Source organism: Panthera uncia, chromosome C2, assembly GCF_023721935.1.
Source record: "Panthera uncia isolate 11264 chromosome C2, Puncia_PCG_1.0, whole genome shotgun sequence".
In the NCBI taxonomy this organism is placed as follows: Eukaryota; Metazoa; Chordata; class Mammalia; order Carnivora; family Felidae; genus Panthera; species Panthera uncia.
In genome coordinates, this window is record NC_064810.1 from 8,046,580 (window position 1) to 8,066,581 (window position 20,002).

At 38.1% G+C, this 20,002-nt stretch overlaps 1 protein-coding gene across 8 annotated transcripts in view; it reads right to left on the reverse strand.

Moving 5' to 3' along the window:
* The window catches only part of TTC3 (tetratricopeptide repeat domain 3), a 127,030-nt gene that overhangs the window by 89,741 nt on the left and 17,287 nt on the right, over positions 1–20,002 (reverse strand). For 6 of the 8 annotated variants that reach the window (XM_049627860.1, XM_049627859.1, XM_049627858.1 and 3 more), the window contains 5 exons: positions 18,259–18,379; positions 15,824–15,909; positions 14,284–14,378; positions 13,092–13,154; positions 2,708–2,762 (listed from right to left, as the gene is read on the reverse strand). In XM_049627860.1, coding sequence (XP_049483817.1) covers positions 2,708–2,762; positions 13,092–13,154; positions 14,284–14,378; positions 15,824–15,909; positions 18,259–18,379 — 420 coding nt within the window. The other 2 variants (XM_049627864.1, XM_049627865.1) reach the window with 2 other exon arrangements.

Genomic DNA, 20,002 nt, shown 5'->3' on the forward strand with positions numbered 1-20,002 from the left:
TGTAGATTTATCAATTCTCAAATTGCACCAGTCAGCCGGAGGATGCTGATAACGGGGGAGGCTGACAATGGGGAAGGCTATGCATGTGTGTGGACTTATAGGAAATTACCTTCCTGTTTATTTTGCTGGGAACCCAAATCTGCTCTAAAAAAATAGTCTTAATAAATAGAAAACAAATTAAAAACTAAAGTCTTTTTTTAAAAAGTATTTTCTGCTCAATAAATTAATCCAGAAATAAACACTCTACAATGTAACTGTTATAATGTAACAGTCTTCAATGTAATTCAGAAAGTTGTAGTACTCTTTTTTCAATCGATACTAGACTGAAATAGCAAAAGGTAACTCCAGAAAACCAACTTCAGGGTCTGGGTTTCGGTGTTAAGAATTCTATCATCCATACATTCTGTAAGTGTTTACAGAGCACATGCCAAATGCAGGTTCAGTGATCAACAAATTTCTGTATCAAGTACAACAATGACTGGAAATAAAAATAGCGACAAACTGATCACTCTAAAACAGAAGCAAATCCAATGCTGGATTCTCAATCCAGTTTTGTCTTTACGTGCAAAAGTCCCTTTGCCTTTCTGGAATTCAATATCTTCATCTGTAAAATGAGGCATTTAAAAACAGACTCCAAAATTTGGATGCAGAAGTCCACCTGGGGAATTTCACAGTCCCCAGACTCTGATACAAACTCCTTGGCCACATGAATCACAACTTGGGGGACTCTAAAATTCTATGATTATATTCACTCTGGTTTAAAAACAAAAAGCCAAGAATGAAGTCTGAAACACATGTCTTTCTGTGTCTTATCTGAAGCTCCACTTAAAAAAAAAGTCAGGGGGCGCCTGGGTGGCTCAGTTGGTTGAGCGGCTGACTTCGGCTTAGGTCATCATCCCATGGCTTTTGAGTTTGAACCCCACATCGGGCTCTGTGCTGACAGCTCGGAGCCTGGAGTCTGCTTTGGACTCTGTGTCTCCTTGCTCTCTGCCCCTCCCCTGCTCATGCTCTCTCTCTCTCTCTCAAAAATAAACATTCAAAAAAATTTTTTTTTAAAAGTCAGGTATTTTTATGATTTAGGAAAATACAGTGATCAATATAACACCCAGAAATAAATGCTAAGATTTTGTTGTATTTGTTTTGCATTTTTTTTAATGAAAGAAATAAAACCAAATAAAAACCAGGCAGTCTAGATTCAAGAGTGAACCAAACAAACAAAAAAACCTGTCCTCATTGAGCTCACGTTGTATAGGAGGACACACAGTAAGCACAGTTGAAATAACACACAGAGTTGTTCAATAATGATAAATGCCAAGAAGAAAAAAAGTAAAGCAGGGAAAGAGGGCAGCAAATGTCTAGGCAGGGGCAGGCTTGCCATTTTAGTAGTACAGCCAAAAGTTTTCACTAAGAAGACAATTTTCAGTAAAAAATGAAAGGAAATAAGAGAGCTAACTCTGGGGAAAGGCATTCTAATTCTAGGCAGAGGGAAGAACAAGTACAAACTGGGAGTGCCTGGCATATGTAAGGAACAGCGAGGAGACCAACAGGTCAACACAGTGAACAAGGGAGAGAGGGGTAGGAGTGACATAATGGGTGTTTAAGAAGAGGGCCAGATCAGATGAGAGTTACAACTCTGATCAAGTGAAAATACCACATCCATCACTGCTTCATCAATGGATATGTAGGTATCTGCAGTTCTGTGCCATTAAAAACACCACCACAATGACCACTCTGTATATCTCCCCATGCGCACATATTGCAAGAATGTTTGTGGGGCACACACACTTAGAATCAAATAATCACAACAGCATAAGCATATGATCGTGATCTCCAAGTTGGCTGCAACCAATTCTCACCCACCAGTTTACGGAGGGTTCCTGTTAGTACACACATGCACCAGCACTTGGGACTGTGGGTCTCTTTAATTTGCCAATCTAAAGTACCTAATAATACCACATTGTTTTATTTACTCATGTATATGAAGGGCTGTTTGGAAGCTCTCTACTCTGCTCTCTTGGTTTCATTTTTCTAACTGTACAATTTTAATTTCTAGGAAACAAAACATAACTTATTTCTATTGTCCATTCAGGATTTCTCTTCTGCAAAGTGCCTATCTATTTCGCTGGCCCATTTTCTACTGGGTTTCTTATTTATTGTAGTTCTTTGCATATTCTGGACATAAATCCTATCAGTTATATATGTTATCTATATGACAAATTATCTTCTCCCAGACTATGATTTCATTCATGGTGTCTTTTGACATACAGTAGTTTTTAAGTTTGATATATTCAAATTTACTAGATTTCCCCCACCCCAGATTTGTGCATTGTGTATTATTTAAGAAATCCTTTCTCACCTCAAGGTCATAAAGACAGTCTCCTATAATTCATTCTAGGTTTTAAGTTTCATTTTTCATAGGAAGGTCTTTGACCAATTCAGAAAATGCAGATACTGACATCTCAATCACTCAAGTACCCTCCAGACCCTCAACACTCCTATGGGCTACCTGTCCTCCTCAGACATGCAGGACCTCACTGTTGTGTGAAGTATCCTTTCTGATCATGGAACTGAAGATTTCCCTCTCACATTCTTGAGCTCTGCATTAATTTTATCCAGCATTTTTACATATAAATTCACATCCTGTACACAGATTTCTCACAAAATTATACGGCATTACTTGCTGAATGTAAATATAAAAGAAATCTACCTTTGTCCAATTGCTCTTTAGAATAATGGCTCTCTTTCCATCACCAAGTGCATTTCTGAAAAGAAAAATAAATATTCATTTTTATGTATTTAATAAAGGCATTATATATTGTGTATCTATTTGTACTTGACTTTTCCAAAAATAACCTAGTTTAAAATAATTTTTTAACTTTTAAAAATCCATATATGTCCATTATAGGAAATTTGGAAAATACAGAAAAGCAAAACAAAAGGAAAAAGTCACCCAGAGTCACAATCGCAACTACCCAGGAATAACTACTTTTCTTATTTCTGGAGTTATTTCCTGCACATATCTTATCTACATCTATGCCAAACTTGTTATTATTTGCCTGGTTTTTCTGCACTATTTTTGCGTGTCAGCCAGACTTCTGATCTCCAAAAATATAATTCCCAGATCTTTCACACATCAGCTAAGCTGCAGCGGACAGAGCCTGAAAACTGAAACACAGATGGAAGTTAAATTCAGTACAATCGCTAACTCAATTTGGGATTATTTAGGAAGTTCTTAACCTCTCTGGCCCGCTTTCTCACATGTAAAACGAGGGTGATAATTATAATTATTGTAAGCCAATCACAGCAATCTCACTCTCCTTTGCACTGACTAGTTTTGAGGTAGTCCTATAACCCAGAGCTGGCCAATGAGAGCTCAGAGGGCTCATCACTCTTAAAAAAAGAATAAAGCTAGGTAACTTACATTGCCAGATAGCAGTAGCTTCTACCAGACTATATACAGTTAAAAAAAAAAAAAAAAAGTCTATCTAAAGACAGATGACCTGACCAACAGATTAGTACAAACAAATCAGAAACAGATGCTTACATATAGTCACCTGATCTACTTGACAAAGATGAGCACTGCTGTGCATGGAGAAAACATACATTCTTAAGAAACAGTGATGAGTCAATTAGACATCCATGTCCATCCTGAACCCTACCTCACACTAAATACAAAAACCAACCCCAGGTGGACTATACGTCTAAGTGTGAAAGTTAAAAAATCAAGCTTTTGAAAGAAACAGAACATTCTGGTGATGTTAGAGAAAGCAAAGGTTATAAACAGAACCCAAAAAGTGCTTATCATAAAGGAAAAAACTGATACATGGCACTATATTGAAGTTAGTGTCATCTGTTTGTGAAAACAAAACATCAAAAGTGAAAAGGCAAGCCACAGAATGTGAGAAGCTATTTGTAATACATATATTTGACCAATGACTCATATCCAAAATAAATTTTTTTAAAACCTAATGAATAAGACATTCAACTCAAAAGAAAAGAAAATATCCAAACAGGCACTTCACAAAAGAGAATATCCAAATGGTCGATAAGCGTATGAAAAGATGCTCAACTTAAATATCCTTGATCAACTTAAGGAAATGCAAATTAAAATCACAGCAATGTGTCATTACATACCCATCAGAATGTCTAAATGAAATGACACAAAATAGTAAGTGTCAGTGAGGACGTGGAACTGAAACTCTCATATACTGCTGGCAGGAGTATAAAATGATACAACCAGACAGGAAATTATGTAGGAAAGCTGCATATAAGCATACTTTCGTCCCAGCAACTCCACTCCTTAATTATATTCTCAACAGAAATGAATACGTATGTTCACAATGATACTATCTGTAAAAGCCAAATACTAGAAACTACCCAAATGCCCATCAACATTAGAATGGATAAAATGTGGTATATTCATGCAATAGATGAACACTTTACAACTACATGCAACAATATGGATCTCAAAAACAATGCTGAATGCCAAACATAAAAGAGCACATACCATATGATTATTTACATTGCACAAAAACAGGCAAAACTAACCCGTAGCGTTGGAAGCTGGGATAGTAGTTATCCTGGGGGAGGAGGTGGGCAGACTGGGAAGAGGAAAAAAGCAGACTTCTGGGGCTGTGATCTGGGTGCCGATCTTACCCATGTAAGGTGCCGGGACCTTACACATGTAAGGTTTCTGAAAATTCAACCTATATACTTATGAATCATATGCTTCGCAGTATGTGTACTTTTCTTTTTTCTGAAGATTGCATGAGCCATTCTTTTGCTGGAGACTAGAATGTCCAGTTTAACGTCTGAAATACAGTAGCCAGACTAAGGTCCAAGTCACATAGTGGGGCTAAAAAAATCCTAGGTCTTTGAGGACATTGTTGAGCAACTAAATACACAACCCTAGAGCCACGTTCTTCTGGATTTTTTGAACGAGGTTAAGTTTTCTTCACCATTTAAACTGGGTTTTCTACTATTTGCAACCAAACACATCATGACAGAATGGCATATCTCGTCTCATTATTTCTCTCCCTAGATACTTTTAACAGCTGCCTATACTGTTACATTTCCTCTTATCTCAACCCACTCCAACCCAGCATCCATTCCAAGCTTAAAACCTAATGAATAAGACATTCCCTATGGGACTATGGGACTCCCTATGGGAACTAGAAGATGTTCATATTGATCAATCTAAATTCCGTTTGGCTTCTCAGCAACAGGCACTACTGGCCACTCTCTCCCTCTTGCTTTCATGACATCACGCTTCCAGTTTTCCTCTTACCTCTCTGGCTACCTCTTAACAGTCTCCACGCAGGTTCATCTTCCCTTAATTGGCCACTATTTGTGTCCCTCAAGGCTCAGTCCTAGTTCTCAGCTCATCCTCACTCTAGACCAGTGGGCCTCAGCCTTGGTTACACATGAGTACTATATGGGGGGTGCTGCTAGAAGCCCAATTAATCAAAAATCTCTGGGTTGGGGGTATTTCTTCCAAGCTCAATTCCAGGGCGCAATAAAAGTTGAGAACCGTCTCCCCAAGCAACCTCACCCACATCTACAACTTCAAATCATCTAGGTTAACTATCCCAGTATTTGTCTCCTGCCCAAACCTCTCCCTAGAGTGGCAGACCCACCTAACTCATTGCCGATGTGACATTCCAACTGGAATCCTTCAAGGACACTTTAAATCAGGATGTCCAAGAGTGAAGTCAAGTTCTATTTCCTACAAATGTATCTCTTCTAGTGAGCTCAGTATTACAGAGTAAGCCTATAATCTATGAAGTGGCTGAAGGCAGAAACTTCATAATAGTTCCAAACACCAAACCATAAGCAACCTCTGTCCCTTCTACTTTCAAAGTATGTCAAATCCTTCCGCTTCTCCATTTCCACTACCATTACCCTGCTCCAAGCTACCATCATCTCTGGCCTAGAGTACTGCAATAGCCTCCTAACCCACATTCTTTCTGCATCCCCTCCAAACCCATTCTCCTCACTACAACTAGACTGATCTTTTTAAGGTATTAATCGTGCCATCTCCCCTCAATTTAAAATCTTTTACTCACTTCTTGATGTTCTTAAAGGCCAACAGTCTTAATGAAGCCTACAAGACCCTCCCTGGTCTCGCCCCTGACCACCACTCCCCTCCTCCTCTGTATTCAGGCCACCCGGCACACTACTAATAACATGAATACAACATCCTCCCTCCCACCATTGGCCCACCGTCTAGAATACAGTGGGAACTATGTCCGTTTCTGCCCATTTCTGACAGAGCTAAAAGCAGAACTCCCATCATACTGGCTGAATCAATGTTGAATGTTACTGTTATTATAATTAATATAATATACAATACTACAACCATAGTACTATATTACAATCATGTTGTAAATACTGTATTCATTAGTGCCTGTGTATATAAATATATAAAAACACTAACATTTTCACATTTACTAGCACATGACCACATCCTCCTACTAAAACAAACTGGGCATAGTAAATTACATGGGGTTACTGCTCATCCAACCTAGTACAGCCTGAAACCTAAACACTCTGGAGAGCAGGTATGCCTTTAGGAACAGCAATACCCTGAGCAATACATCTCTGAAAACAGGAAACAAGAAATGCAAATGGCTACTTACTCTTAAAGACTGTGTGACATGGTGAGAGTACTGAACACAGGGTAAGGTAAGAGAGAGTTCTAGCCTAGATGATCCAACTGAATACCTGTTACATGGCAAAGTGTTCTCTCTCCAGCCCCTTCACCTATTTCTTCATATATGACGTACTACATTTTGCCTTAAAATGTTAGGAATGAATACGTATTGTCCCCTCCTCTAGCTTCCATGTGGATTTGCTAGATGAACCATTTCTGAGCTATCTCCTTCCCCACCCCTAACTTTTCCCCGGAGGATGAATAATAACTACCTAGTGGAGGGGGAGGGGCACAAATCATAGTGGCGTAGCCTCTTCTTTTTCTCTTTGGAATCTTCTACTGAACACCATCATAACACCAGATTCCCTTTTCCTCCAAGCTTAAAGTTCATAAAGGTCGCTGTAGCCAGTTCTGTCTGTGATCATGGATGAATAAGTCACTTAGCTATGAGACTATCCTGATAAAGCTCTGTTCTCTAAAAACTGGATCAGCATTAGAGGTAAGACTGGATCACCATTTGCCTGTCTTCTGTTTCCATCTCTTAACTGATTCTGGACTTGGGAGGGACAGGGGATGCTATTTATTGACTCTCTCAAATCACAATATATGTAAGGACTTTGCAAGACATAAAAGGATTATTACTTTTTTCATTCCCTATTATAAGTCATCACTATCAGGGACTGACCAGACCAACAAAGAAATAGTAATACTCCTCCTCAAGTTCACAGATCTTACAACGAAGCGACAAAAGCAGGATTCAGATGTAATGGTCATTCACTGCCAAATAAGCAGTGACTGATAACCATCAACTGAATAAACACATACACTATAATATCAAAAGTTATCATCTGGAATTAAAATTATATAAACTCTTTCATCCAAGTAAAAGCAATCAGCAATTTCTCTACAGATATACTTGTACCTGAGTGCAGAATATAAGTAAAAGGATAATCATTACAGAGCTGTAATATTTTTAACTAGAAATAATTTATATTCTAATACAAACTAACCAAAGCATGAGTAATCCATTTTGTAAAAGGCTATGGAGCCATGAACATAAACAAGGGTGTATCTCTATATACACTGACATGCAACAAGCTCCAAGATTTAAGTATTAGGTGGAAAAAAGTGCAACAGTGTGTAGAGCATGCTCCTATGTTAAAATATATGTATTTTAACACACACACAAGGAATATATTTTAACACACACACACACACACACACACACACACACACACACATATGAACATTACATTGAACCAAACGAAACTGCCTATATTCTGACTTATAAAAATGGCAACTGCATTTGATTCAACATAATAAGCGCTTATATAGGCATAAGACGTTATGGAAACACATAAGGATCTGAAAAGATGAATTAGGGCAGGGGTCTGAGCTTGGCAAGAGTTTTCAGTTCATTCTTTTGTACTCTTAACTTCTTATGATGTGCATTACTGCTTTTTAAAAGCACAAAGAAGACTGAAAAAATAAATTCAAAAGCTTCAAAAGTAAATTCAGCAGCTTGTAAAAATAAAGAGCCCGCAAAAGAAAGAGAGCAGCATGAGCAAAAATTCACCAAACCAAAACACTCACAGTGACATTCCCCACACACACTAGGATTTTTTTAAACAGGCTCTAGGCCCAATGTGAGGCTCAAACTCATGATCCCAAGATCAAGAGTCACACATGCTCTACTGACTGAGCCAGTCAAGCACCACACACTAGGATTTTTTTAAGTTCTCGCAGGAACATACAATTGACTTGATTTATGCCTCTGGCCTCAGAGAAATTCAGAAAGACACCAAAGAAACAAAAACAAAAAAACAGAAGTCATTTAAAGTCTATCTTCCTGCTATTAATCACAAGTTGGATCTAAAAGAAGAGAACGTATTATGATGGGTAATTAAATAGTGAAGGTCAAAGTAAATACCAAGTTTAAAGCTCAATAATTTTCCAAAGTAAATTAAAAAAAAACATCCAAGGCTAAACTTTCCCTTTCTCCAATTACATTTCCCCTTACACAGTTTATCACATCCCATCAAAGAATGCAGATTTCCACATGTGAGTACCAGAAGGAATGAAACAGTAGGGAGGCACAGCCTAATCACATACCTCCCTTAAGTACCATAACTACAGAAGCCATAGATATGTCTAATTGCTTTTTCTAGATTCTCCTTTAAACTAAAAACAGCTGATTACTTCAATTAAAACTACCACTCTAGGGGCACCTGGGTGGCTCAGTTGGTTAAGCATCCGACTTCAGCCCAGGTCATGATCTCACAGTCTGTGAGTTCGAGCCCCACGTTGGGCTCTGTGCTGACAGCTCAGAGCCCGGAGCCTGCTTCAGATTCTGTGTCTCCCTCTCTCCCTGCCCCTCCCCTGCTCATGCTCTCTCTCTCTCAAAAATAAAAACATTAAAAAAAAAACTATCACTCTATAATGCTCTGTAACTGCCAAATCATATTTGAAAAGTAAACTTCTGGAAGACATGAATAAAAGGACATCTCAGCCACACCAGGCACTTTGGGGTACACTGCACAGTCCTGAGCCTGAAGTATTCAGCAGATGCTGTAGCAGGAGATAGAGTATTTCCACACACACCACCCCCCTCACCCCAATCCCGTTCCAAGGATTCCCCAAGTGCGACATCTGCAGACCTGGAGGTGCACGTGTCTGATGAATGGGAAGAGTTCAGGTGGGCTCTTGGCCTCACCTACACTCACCCAAAGGTGCCCTGATTTACAAACTGTGACTATCTGGCATTAAAACCACACCACCACCACTTTGACCATTTCTGAATGAAGCATTTTCCCCACACACCTCACATCCGGCTCCCCACCTCTGGTCTTAAAATACTTATTATTTCTCTTCTTTCAAGATTACTTTTCACTTATTTTATCCTTGATGTTTAGGGAATGCTGCTTTTTTCTTTTTTCATCTTATCATGTGCATTTTCAATTTCACTGTATCACTTTTTATCACATATTTCAAGTATACATAAAAATACAAAGAATAACATTAATATAGTCAACACCCATGTACCAGCTTAGCAAGATCTTAACATTTTGCCACATTCACTTCAGATCTTTTTGCAGAACTTTGTTACAGTTGACATCCACTGTGTATCATCTTTCTTATCTCCGATCCTTTTCCCTCCTTCCCTCCCCAGGAGACAGCCACTCCCCTAGTGTTTAACATGCCCATGCATTTTAAAAAGTTTTAATACACACTATGTATTAATTGTGGATATGTAAGTCATTTTGCATATTTTGAACATTATATAAATGGCATCATACCATACAAATCATTCTGCAACTTGCTTTTTCACTCAGCATTGTCATCATTTTAACTGCTACATAAGATTCCATTGTATGAATATACCATCATTTGTTTATCCATTCCCCCACTGATGGACATTTGAGTTGTTTCCATTCCTTTACTCTTACAAACAATGCTATCGTGAAGGCTTGCACGTATCTTCTTGGGGACACGTCTGAGTTTGGAGGATATGAGCCTAGAAGTGGGCTGCAGAGTATGCACATCTTCACCTTGCCAAATTGCTGTCCAAAGTGATTGCACCAATTTATATTTTCTCCGGCGGAGTACGCAAGTTTCCTTTGTTCCACATCCTCTCAAACACTTGGTATTATGAAGCTTTAAAAATTTTTGCCAATCTGATGGACATGAAAAAAAGACTCACGGTTTGTAATCAGCATGTCCTATAAGGATATTAATGTTTATTGACTATTTGAAGCATTTATTTTTAATTTTCTTTTCAGCTTTCACATTACCCTTTGATTCTACCATCACCCGTCCATGGGGATTAGTAGTAAAGACCCTGCATCCAGGCTGTCTGGGTTTAAATTCTGGCTCCATCACACCCACCTAGTATCTGAGAACACTTTACTCGACCTCCCCATTCCTGTTTCCTCATCTAAAAAGAGTCAGGAGCAACCACCTCACGGGGTCGTGGAGGGTTGTTGAGCTTGTGTGTGTAAAGTGCTCAGAACAGTGCCGGGGGCGGGGGGGGGGGGGTGGTGGCTGGAGGCTTTACCCTCAGGTGTCCCACAGCTGCTCAGCCAGATTCCCATGACAGATCTACCAAACCTCAGATGTGAGACCTTCAAAACATCTCAACCACGGTAACTCAGCTAAAGGGCATGGGTCTTTCTGCTGTCAATGACACGAGTGAATCACTGGCAACGTGTTCCTTCCTGAAGTCACACTATCTACACTATCTATTCACTTAATCAGGAATGAAACGTACTGTGGACTCAGAAAACATCCCTAGGTTACTGAGCAAGTCATGTAAACAATGTGTGAGAAGGTGGGAAACACCAACAAACCCGTGTGGCACAATATTTCTGACATTACATTGGCATCCAATACATATTGGTGATCACCTAAGAAGGAAATGCTGCTGACCTGCCTCTAGTGAAAACTTCGATGGTGTCGAACCACAAGCTAGACCATCAGGAAGTCAGTACAAGGATGGACACACAACCCTGCTTTTAACCTTTACCTCACCAGGCTACCTGGCTTCTGTATTTCTACTTTGATGCACCTCGTTTGCAGCACAGTTTTAAGAGGATCCTCCTTGAATGTCTAGCATTCAACACTCGTGAAAGAGGGCAGAAACCCCCTGGCTGGCCTCTCAGCTCTCGGAGCTCCCCTATGCAGAGCGGATGACCTTTTGCCCAATCAACATTTCGATTTTCACAAGAGGCTAGCCAAGTTGCCAACCTATTCATCTTGAAAGCACACAGATTCACCATCAAACAGCATAGGATATCTGCAATTCTGGACCTAGCCAGACGCAATAACTAAGGACATTTGTAGCTCATTTCTTGTCAGAACCAGTTGAGGACAGTGGTATTGATGGAAGACTGTGTCAAGCCCATCCATTCCTCTAGTCTAGATAGCCTCGGTTTATCCACGGCTTAAGCCATCTAAAAGCTGCATAACGTTAATACAGCGGTATTCTCCGAGGTGGTTGGATTACTGGTGATTTTTATTTTCTTCTTTTTAAACTCTCGTATTTTCCAAATTTTCTACCATGAGAATGTGTTCTGTTTATAATAAAAGAAAAACACATGTTATTTTTAAAAGCTACATACTTGGAACATACTCTCTTCCCCACTCCCACCCTCCCGCATCCCAATGTAAGCACTTTAACTAAAAAATCAGTGGTATCAAACTCTCTACTTTCATCAGAAAACGCCACAAAAAAATTGTGAAACCCAAAACTGCACTTTCAGAGTTTTCTGCTTTCACAGAAAAGTTGTGGAGGTTCTTTCTTGTCCATCACTCAATTCAAGTTACTTGTAAGCCATCTAAGACATTTCTTCCAGAACTAAACATCAGGAAAATTGTTTCACCCGAACAACTTCTGTCCTCCTTCTTCATGAACAGTGAAAAATCTCATGTAACTTGTCAGGTTTTCTCCTTTTATTTTGGCAACAGAAAGGTCAAACACAAATATGAATTATAACTAATAACTTCACAGGACTTTATGCCTATGCAGCTTTACTCTGAGGATCCCCAGCTCTAAACTGGCTTTTTAGTTTGTCTTGTTGTGCTTGTAATATTCTTCTACTGAGTGCATATATTCCTGCAGCCACTCTAAGCCCATCTTACAGTATGGCAGGATATAACTAAATGTAATAGCATATACTGTTCACTACTAATGCTTGTGATATTATCCTAAAATTTTTTAATTGAGGAACAACAAAATCATGGCACAGTGTCAACAACCTTTCTCAACTAATACATAAAATCTCAATGCAACATAAGAAACTAAGACTGAATTACATAAATCATAATTCAAGTCTCATAGCTAAACCAGTAAATATCTTTTCTTTCTTTCACTTATAAGTGAGATTTACTTAATTTTTTATATCAAGATATAGGAAAGAAACAGCAAAAATTCTTCCAGAATTATAAAGATCAATTAAAGGAGCAAAAGGAGGTAACACAGGAACACCTGGGATTCTCTCTCACTCTCTCTGCCCCTCTCCCACTCGTGCTTTCTCTCTCAAAATAAATAAACTTAAAAAAAAGGGAGGGAGTAACATAGATATTATAAACACAAACTTTGATACCATCAGATAAGATCTGTGTTCAAATCCTGACATCACTACTAATAGTATGAGCCCCCCCAAATTTCAACGTGGAGAATAACATTACCTATTAAGTGTGTTATGAGAATTAAGAAACACATGTAAAAGTACTGAAAAAAGCATACATGTTATCCATTCAATCAACAGCTGCTGCTGTCATTGTTGTTCTACATAAAGCCTATAGAGCCCCTTTAACCATTTAACTATTTCTGCCAAAACTACTGAAGGATTTTCTTGTCTACCTGCAAAACAGAAATATTTCTCAAAAATGGGTAGTTTAGCATAATAGCTCAGTGACCGGGGTACTCTAACCAACTTACCTAAACTGTCCAGTGCGAAGAAAACAAAGAGCTCGGTTACCATAAAGAAGGTGATTTTCAGGTCTTTAAAAGAAATAATGTTTAGTCAGGAAAGTACATTACATACAAAACAAATAAAAAGCACACAGAAAACATAAGGCATGAAAAACTTCTCAAAACCTTTACATCTATGTGGCAGAGCAGAAGGAATATAGGATTTGGAGACCTAATTGGCTAAGTCCTGGTTCCTTCACTTCCTACCATAGTAACTTTATTCAAATCAATCTATATTTCCCTGTATTCAAAATGTTCTACTATTTCTGCCTAGCTCATAGGGATGCTGTGAAGATAAAATAAGGCATAATAAAAAGTTAGCAAACCACAAGTGTGGCATAGGTACAAAGGACAGAATTATACTCACATAAGTCAGGACTATACCGCTTTGACAAAGAACTCTGAAAGTCTTTAAACTACAACAATACTTTAAACAGCTTCATTTCACATTTTATCCTTTCTAGTTTTATCTGTTTCTTTCCTCAGAGCAGAGCAGCCGCCTTCCAGGTGTGGTGTGCTACCTTGAGTCACTCATTCCCCATGGAGATGGGCAAGGCACGAAAGAGAGTAGCTGTCTACAACACATCCTCCAAAGGCTGCTACAATACTAGGTGGCCCAGCTAATATGTCAGTAGGAACCAAATATGAGTTACACATGCAGGAATGCTACAAAATTCTAGCAGCTGAGCAAACAGAAGATGAGGTAGAAAAATACACACCTTCTCTCAACAATCCCAACTATTATCCTTTAAAAGTTCCCTCTTAAGAAGCAAAACTTCCCAAATGGGAATTTTTAATGGGAATCTTAAGTATTAGTAACTAACCCTTTTTGATCAGTTAACAATCTGGAAGATATCAGCTAAAGGCAAAATGAGAACAAGAAAAAAACAGATGACCCTATACTGGAAAGCTTGAGAGAAAATGGGGTAGGGTAGAAGTAATATTCACAATCCTGCCTGACTTGCTTGAATTCTACTGCTCGGTTAAGTTCATCGACCCAGGCCATCCCTAATACTTCTGGCGCCTAAGGGCGAGAACATCTATTCCACTTGGCAAACTGAAATTACTCTTTAATTCCTTGCCTTGTTTTTATTTCTCCTGACTAGCATTCTAACTTGATCTGCCACACAAAAAGGATCTCGTTCTATTTTGCTCTTACCTATATTCAATGGCTCTGGTGTAATAGATAATAGCTATATCAAATCTTTGTTTTGAAAACTCTTCATTTCCTTTCATTTTCATTAGTTCTCCTTGCTGAGAAACCAAGGTGAAAGAAGACTCATAAATTAAATGCAAAGGCAATCAAGAACCCAATATCTAGGAAAAATAGTTCTAGGTTTTTGTCACTGACAACAGAAATAACCTGGGGTATTATTTATGTGGAAAAGGGGAACACAATACCCAATATGTTGGTATATATACTTAAAGAAACCAGTCTCTGACGATTCAATGCTAACTTTGGTAAAGGAATATTAAAAAGTAAAACCACATTATGAATAACTACTAATAATTAATCCCCTTGTGTATAGTATTTGGCAGGCCCACTTTTAAATATACCTACTGAGCCTGCCACACAGCAGGGAAAAAAGTAGATGCAAGAGTTAGAAAATGTGATATTATTTAGGGGCACCTGGGCAGCTCAGTCAGTTGAGTATCCAACTCTTGATTTCAGCTCAAGTCATGATCTCACAATTCCGTGAGTTCAAGCTCCATGTAAGGCTCTGTGCTGACAGTACAGAGCCTGCTTGCAATTCTCTTTCTCCCTCTCTCTGCCCCTCCCCTGCTTGTGTGCTAGCGTGCACGCACTCTTTCTCTCTCAAAATAAATAAACTTAAAAAAAAAAAGAAAATGTGGTATTATTCAATAACCTAAGTGCCAAAAAAAACCCCAATATATAAATCAGTAACATATAGGCAATGTTGAATAGATTAATTGCCAAAAAACGAAGCAGCAAAATTAGTAAGAATGTGAAATCGAAGATGCTACAGATGCAACTGAAACTTTTCACTTCAAATACTTATAGTTTCAGAATAAACAGAGTAAAATAAACTGGATCACATAAATGGCTTTAATTAGTGAATTAAATAGAACATTAAATATTTTCCTAAATCCTTCTTTAAAAATTTAGTTGAATCTTATTTACTTGAGCACCCAGCTGGCTCAGTTGGTACAGCATGTGACTCTTGATTTCAGGGTTTAAGTTTGAGCCCCACACTGGGTGCAGAGATTACTTAAAAATAAAATCTTTAAATAAAAAAAAAATTGTATTTCCTATGATTAAATTCTATGGCATGTGAATTACATCTTAATAAAGCTATACCAGAGAAAATCATACGTCCTCAACTAAGTAAAAGCCTTTCAATTTAAAAAAATCAAATTTCAGTTTATAATTAACTCTTAAAATACGTACAATTTGATGTTTATGTTATTCAACATTATGTGAATTTAATTTAATAATATATAAATATATATTTTAAAAATATATGTGTAACATTAGAAAATTCTGATCAAGATGTTGTTTGCCTGTTCCAAAAAAATAAATATTCCAATTAAAATTTATTAAAAATTTCCCTCAAACCTGTTTATGAATTTTATAGTTCGTTGTGTGCTGACAGTTTTTTTGAACTTCCTTTGAATGTTAATAAAAGTTCTAACAGATAAATCTTAAAATATACTTACAAGTAAATATTTATTCTCACCTCTATACACTCCACACAATTTTGAGTTTTAAATTCTTCAAGCAAATTGCAGTTTTCTGTTATGACTTTAGTTATGTGATACTTGTCTAAATTTTATTTTTAGGAGAGAGTGAGAAAACAAATTGGTACTGTTAATGTTCTAAAACTTAGGTTATGTAAGTCAATCCATAAAGTCAATTAATTATTATACCTTCTAAATAACATGTTTGTTGTAATCTTTTACATGTACCAAATAATACAACTGAAAATACACAACTGAAAATGTTTTAGAACACATTATTAGATTCACTGCTTGCTGTGAGTCTCATCTGTTTTATGTCTAGCATTAAAAAAAAGCACTTACTATTACATTAGTTCTAATTGTAGTTTAAATAAATGTTCGGTCATGATATTCCAAACAGGTCTCATAATTACTCAAGTCAGTTCCATAATTACTCAAGTTACTGAGCATGTATGGTGAGCCTGGCACAATATTCAATAAAAATGTCTAATAACAAAAACATGGAAAACTCTCTAAAATGTATTTAATGTAACAAATAATTTTAAATATCTTAATTTAACATTCTGACTCTCATGAATGAAATGTTAAAATGTTATTTGAAATACCATTCTTTTAAAAATTTAATAAACTAATTAAAACACAGTAGGTAATAACCAAAACTTATATTAAAAGTATACCAAGACTTCATTTTCTATATTTTTAGCTATTCTATAAAAAATATTTTTTAATGGATAGTAATTTTATCCCAACAAAATCGTAGTTAAGCCTCTACCAAACACATACATTTCCAAGGTGAAAAAAGTATCTAAAATCGAAGATTTAAGAAAGAATTCTGAAAGGTCACCAAATAAAGTAATTAATAAGGGATAAAGTAAGATTACAGGATAAAAACCTAGGCTTTGAAATTAGGGAATCTTGACCTCTCACCTAGGCCGTACTACTCACTAGATTGCAGAAATATCACTTAACCTCCCAAAGCCTTAGTTTGCTTACTTCTAAAATAAGGACAACAGCAGCTACCATAAGACAGCTATTGTAAAGAAGAGAACAGAGAAAGAGCGTTGGAACCGAGTCCACATGGGTGCCCGATGTGATACTGCTCCTCCACTTTTACCATAAAATCTACCCTGTATTTAAAGGCCTCCAGAACAATGAGGAGAACCACCTCTATCAACCCAGCCTTCATGTTTAAGCTTAATTTCTCTCTACCACTTACATTAAACAGCATAAGACTTGACCTCTTCTCAGTAGGGATGGCAAATTACCAGTCATCATCAACTAAGGAGCCAAATATTTTCTGCTTCAAGATCCCTATAGCTAGGGGCACCTGGGTGGCTCAGTCAGTAAGTGCCCAACTTCAGCTCAGGTCAGGACCTCGCAGTTCGGGAGTTCCAGCCCCGCACTGGGCTCTGTGCTGACAGCTCAGAGCCTGGAGCCTGCTTCAGATTCTGCGTCTCCCTCTCTCACTACCCCACCCCTGCTCATGTGCACATGCGCGCACTCTCTCTCTCTCTCTCAAAAATAAACATTAAAAATTTTTTTTTAATTAAAAAAAAAAGATATGCTACAAAAAAACTGCTAACATTCAAATTATTTAGAGAAATATATTTCACAAAGTAAATAAATATATAAAGCAGTTTCATCATACAAAAGATTAACAGTCATCAGGGAAATGAAAATTACAATCTCAGCTCTTATTTCTCTTTTTTTTATCTTTATTTTTGAGAGAGAGAGACAGAGCATGAGCAAGGGAGAGGCAGAGAGAGAGGGAGACAAAGAATTCGAAGCAGGTTCCAGGTTCTGAGCTGTCAGCACAGAGCCCCATGTGGGGCTTGAACTCAGGAACCGTGAGATCATGACCTGAGCCGAAGTCAGATGCTTAACCGACTAAGCCACCCAAGTGCCCCCTTATTTCTCTTTTGAATGAGAATACATAAAGTGCTAGTTGTGATCTCTTTTTCTGGGTATTATATATAATAACATGACATTCATTAGGTAGGATTTTTAGAAGTATGATGTCATAAAAAACATTAAGACAGGAAGTACAGAACAATAAAACTATAAGCTTAAAGTTCTCTTATTCAGGCTTTTCTCTTATTCACAAGAGAAAAACATTTTTTTAAATCCTAAGATAGGGATGCCTGGGTGGCTCAGTCGGTTGAGGACCTAACGTGGCTCAGGTCATTATCTCACGGTTCATGAGTTCAAGCTCCATGTTGGGCTCTGTGCTGACAGCTGAGCCTGGAGTCTTGCTTTGGATTCTGTGTCTCCCTCTCTCTCTGCCCCTCCCCTGCTTGTGCTCTGTGTTTCTCTCTCTCTCTTAAAAATAAACAAACATTAAAAAAAGTCCTAAGATAAATAAACATACATTCCATTTCCCGAATAATTCCTTTAAAAACTGAGTCAAGAAACAATTTAATGCATGTATACTTACATTCAGTGAAGAAAATACTTAACATAGGCCAACAATTGTCAATCGCTCCTAATTTAGGTAGAATTGTTACATCACCTGTGTATTTCACCCAATTCAAAGCTTCTTCCATTGCCAAGATTTTCTGTATCAAAAAGATGGATAAAGAATGTGATTTGGGTATTAACTCTAAATTTACATGTGACACCATATATGTAACATATAGCATTTTAGATTCTTGATAAAAACTTACACGATCTCCTACTTTCATTACACTAGCATGCAACTTAGAACAGCTGGACCCCGATTTGTAAGTTAACAGATACCATGGACTCACACGTTACATCTTTAAGTAACCTCAGGCCACCCTCAGAGAACAGGATGCTGCTTCAATGATTACAGACCTGGAAGCTGAGGTTTACAACCTGGCCAGAGGATGCTCTGTGTAGCACTAAAGTACAATAACAAAAGGTGAGTGAGGTGTCTCAGATCTCATCTAAACTAGGACTTCCACCCTTACCACAAAGTGAAAGGTATAGAGATTAAGGTTCATGAAAGGGACTGTGTATTTTAAAAACATTTTTGGAGGGCACCTGGGTGGCTCAGTCGGTTAAGCACCCAACTTCAGCTCAGGTCATGATCTCGCGGTTTGTGAGTTCGAGCCCCACACTGGGTTCTGTGCTGACAGCTCAGAGCCTGGAGCCTGCTTCAGATTCTGTGTCTCCCTCTCTCTCTGCCCCTACCCCGCTCATGCTCTGTCTCTCAAAAATAAACATTCAAAAAAATTTTTAATTTTTTAAGTTTATTTTGAGAGAGAGAGAACACGCACAGTGGGGGAGGGGTACAAAGAAGGAGAAACAGAATCCCAAGCAGGTTCCATACTATCAGCACAGAGCCCAACGTGGGGCTCGAACTCACGACCTGTGAGATCGTGACCTGAGCCGAGATCAAGAGTTGGACGCTTAACTGACAGAGTCCCCCAGCACCACAGGACTGGGTATTTTAAATGGTCTGTGGCAAACAGAGAAGAGTAAGCAGATAAACAACAGGAGAAAAGCACAACTGCTCAAATGAGCATTCAGTGCAAAGATCTTCATGAAGAGTCAGGAGTTCACAAGAATGTTATTCATACTTCTGGTCTAAAATGACTTCAGGGATGCCTGGGTAGCTCAGTCAGCTAAGCGTCTGACTTCGGCTCAGGTCATGATTTCACGGTTCGTGAATTCAAGCCCCACATCAGGCTCTGTGCTGACAGCTCAGAGCCTGGAGCCTACTTCAGATTCTGTATTTCCCTCTCTCTCTGCCCTCCTCCACTTGCACTCTGTCTCTCTCTCTTTCAAAATTAAATTAAAAAAAATAAAAATAAAAACAAACTATATATACATATACACGTATATATATACACATATATATACACATATATATATACACATATATATATATACACACACATATATAATACACACACACACACACACACACACACACACACATATATGGGCGCCTGGGTGGCTCAGTCAGTTGAGCGTCCAACTTTAGCTTAGGTCACGATCTCACAGCTCGTGGGTTCGAGCCCCGAATTGGCTCTGTGTTGACAGCTTGAAGCCTGAAGCCTGGAGCCTGAAGCCTGGAGCCTGCTTCACATTCTGTGGCTCCCTCTCTCTCTCTGCCCCTTCCCCGCTCATGCTCTCTTTCTGCCTCTCAAAAATAAATAAAAACATTAAAAAAATACATATATATGAAATGACTTCAGAAGTAGTGGAGTTAT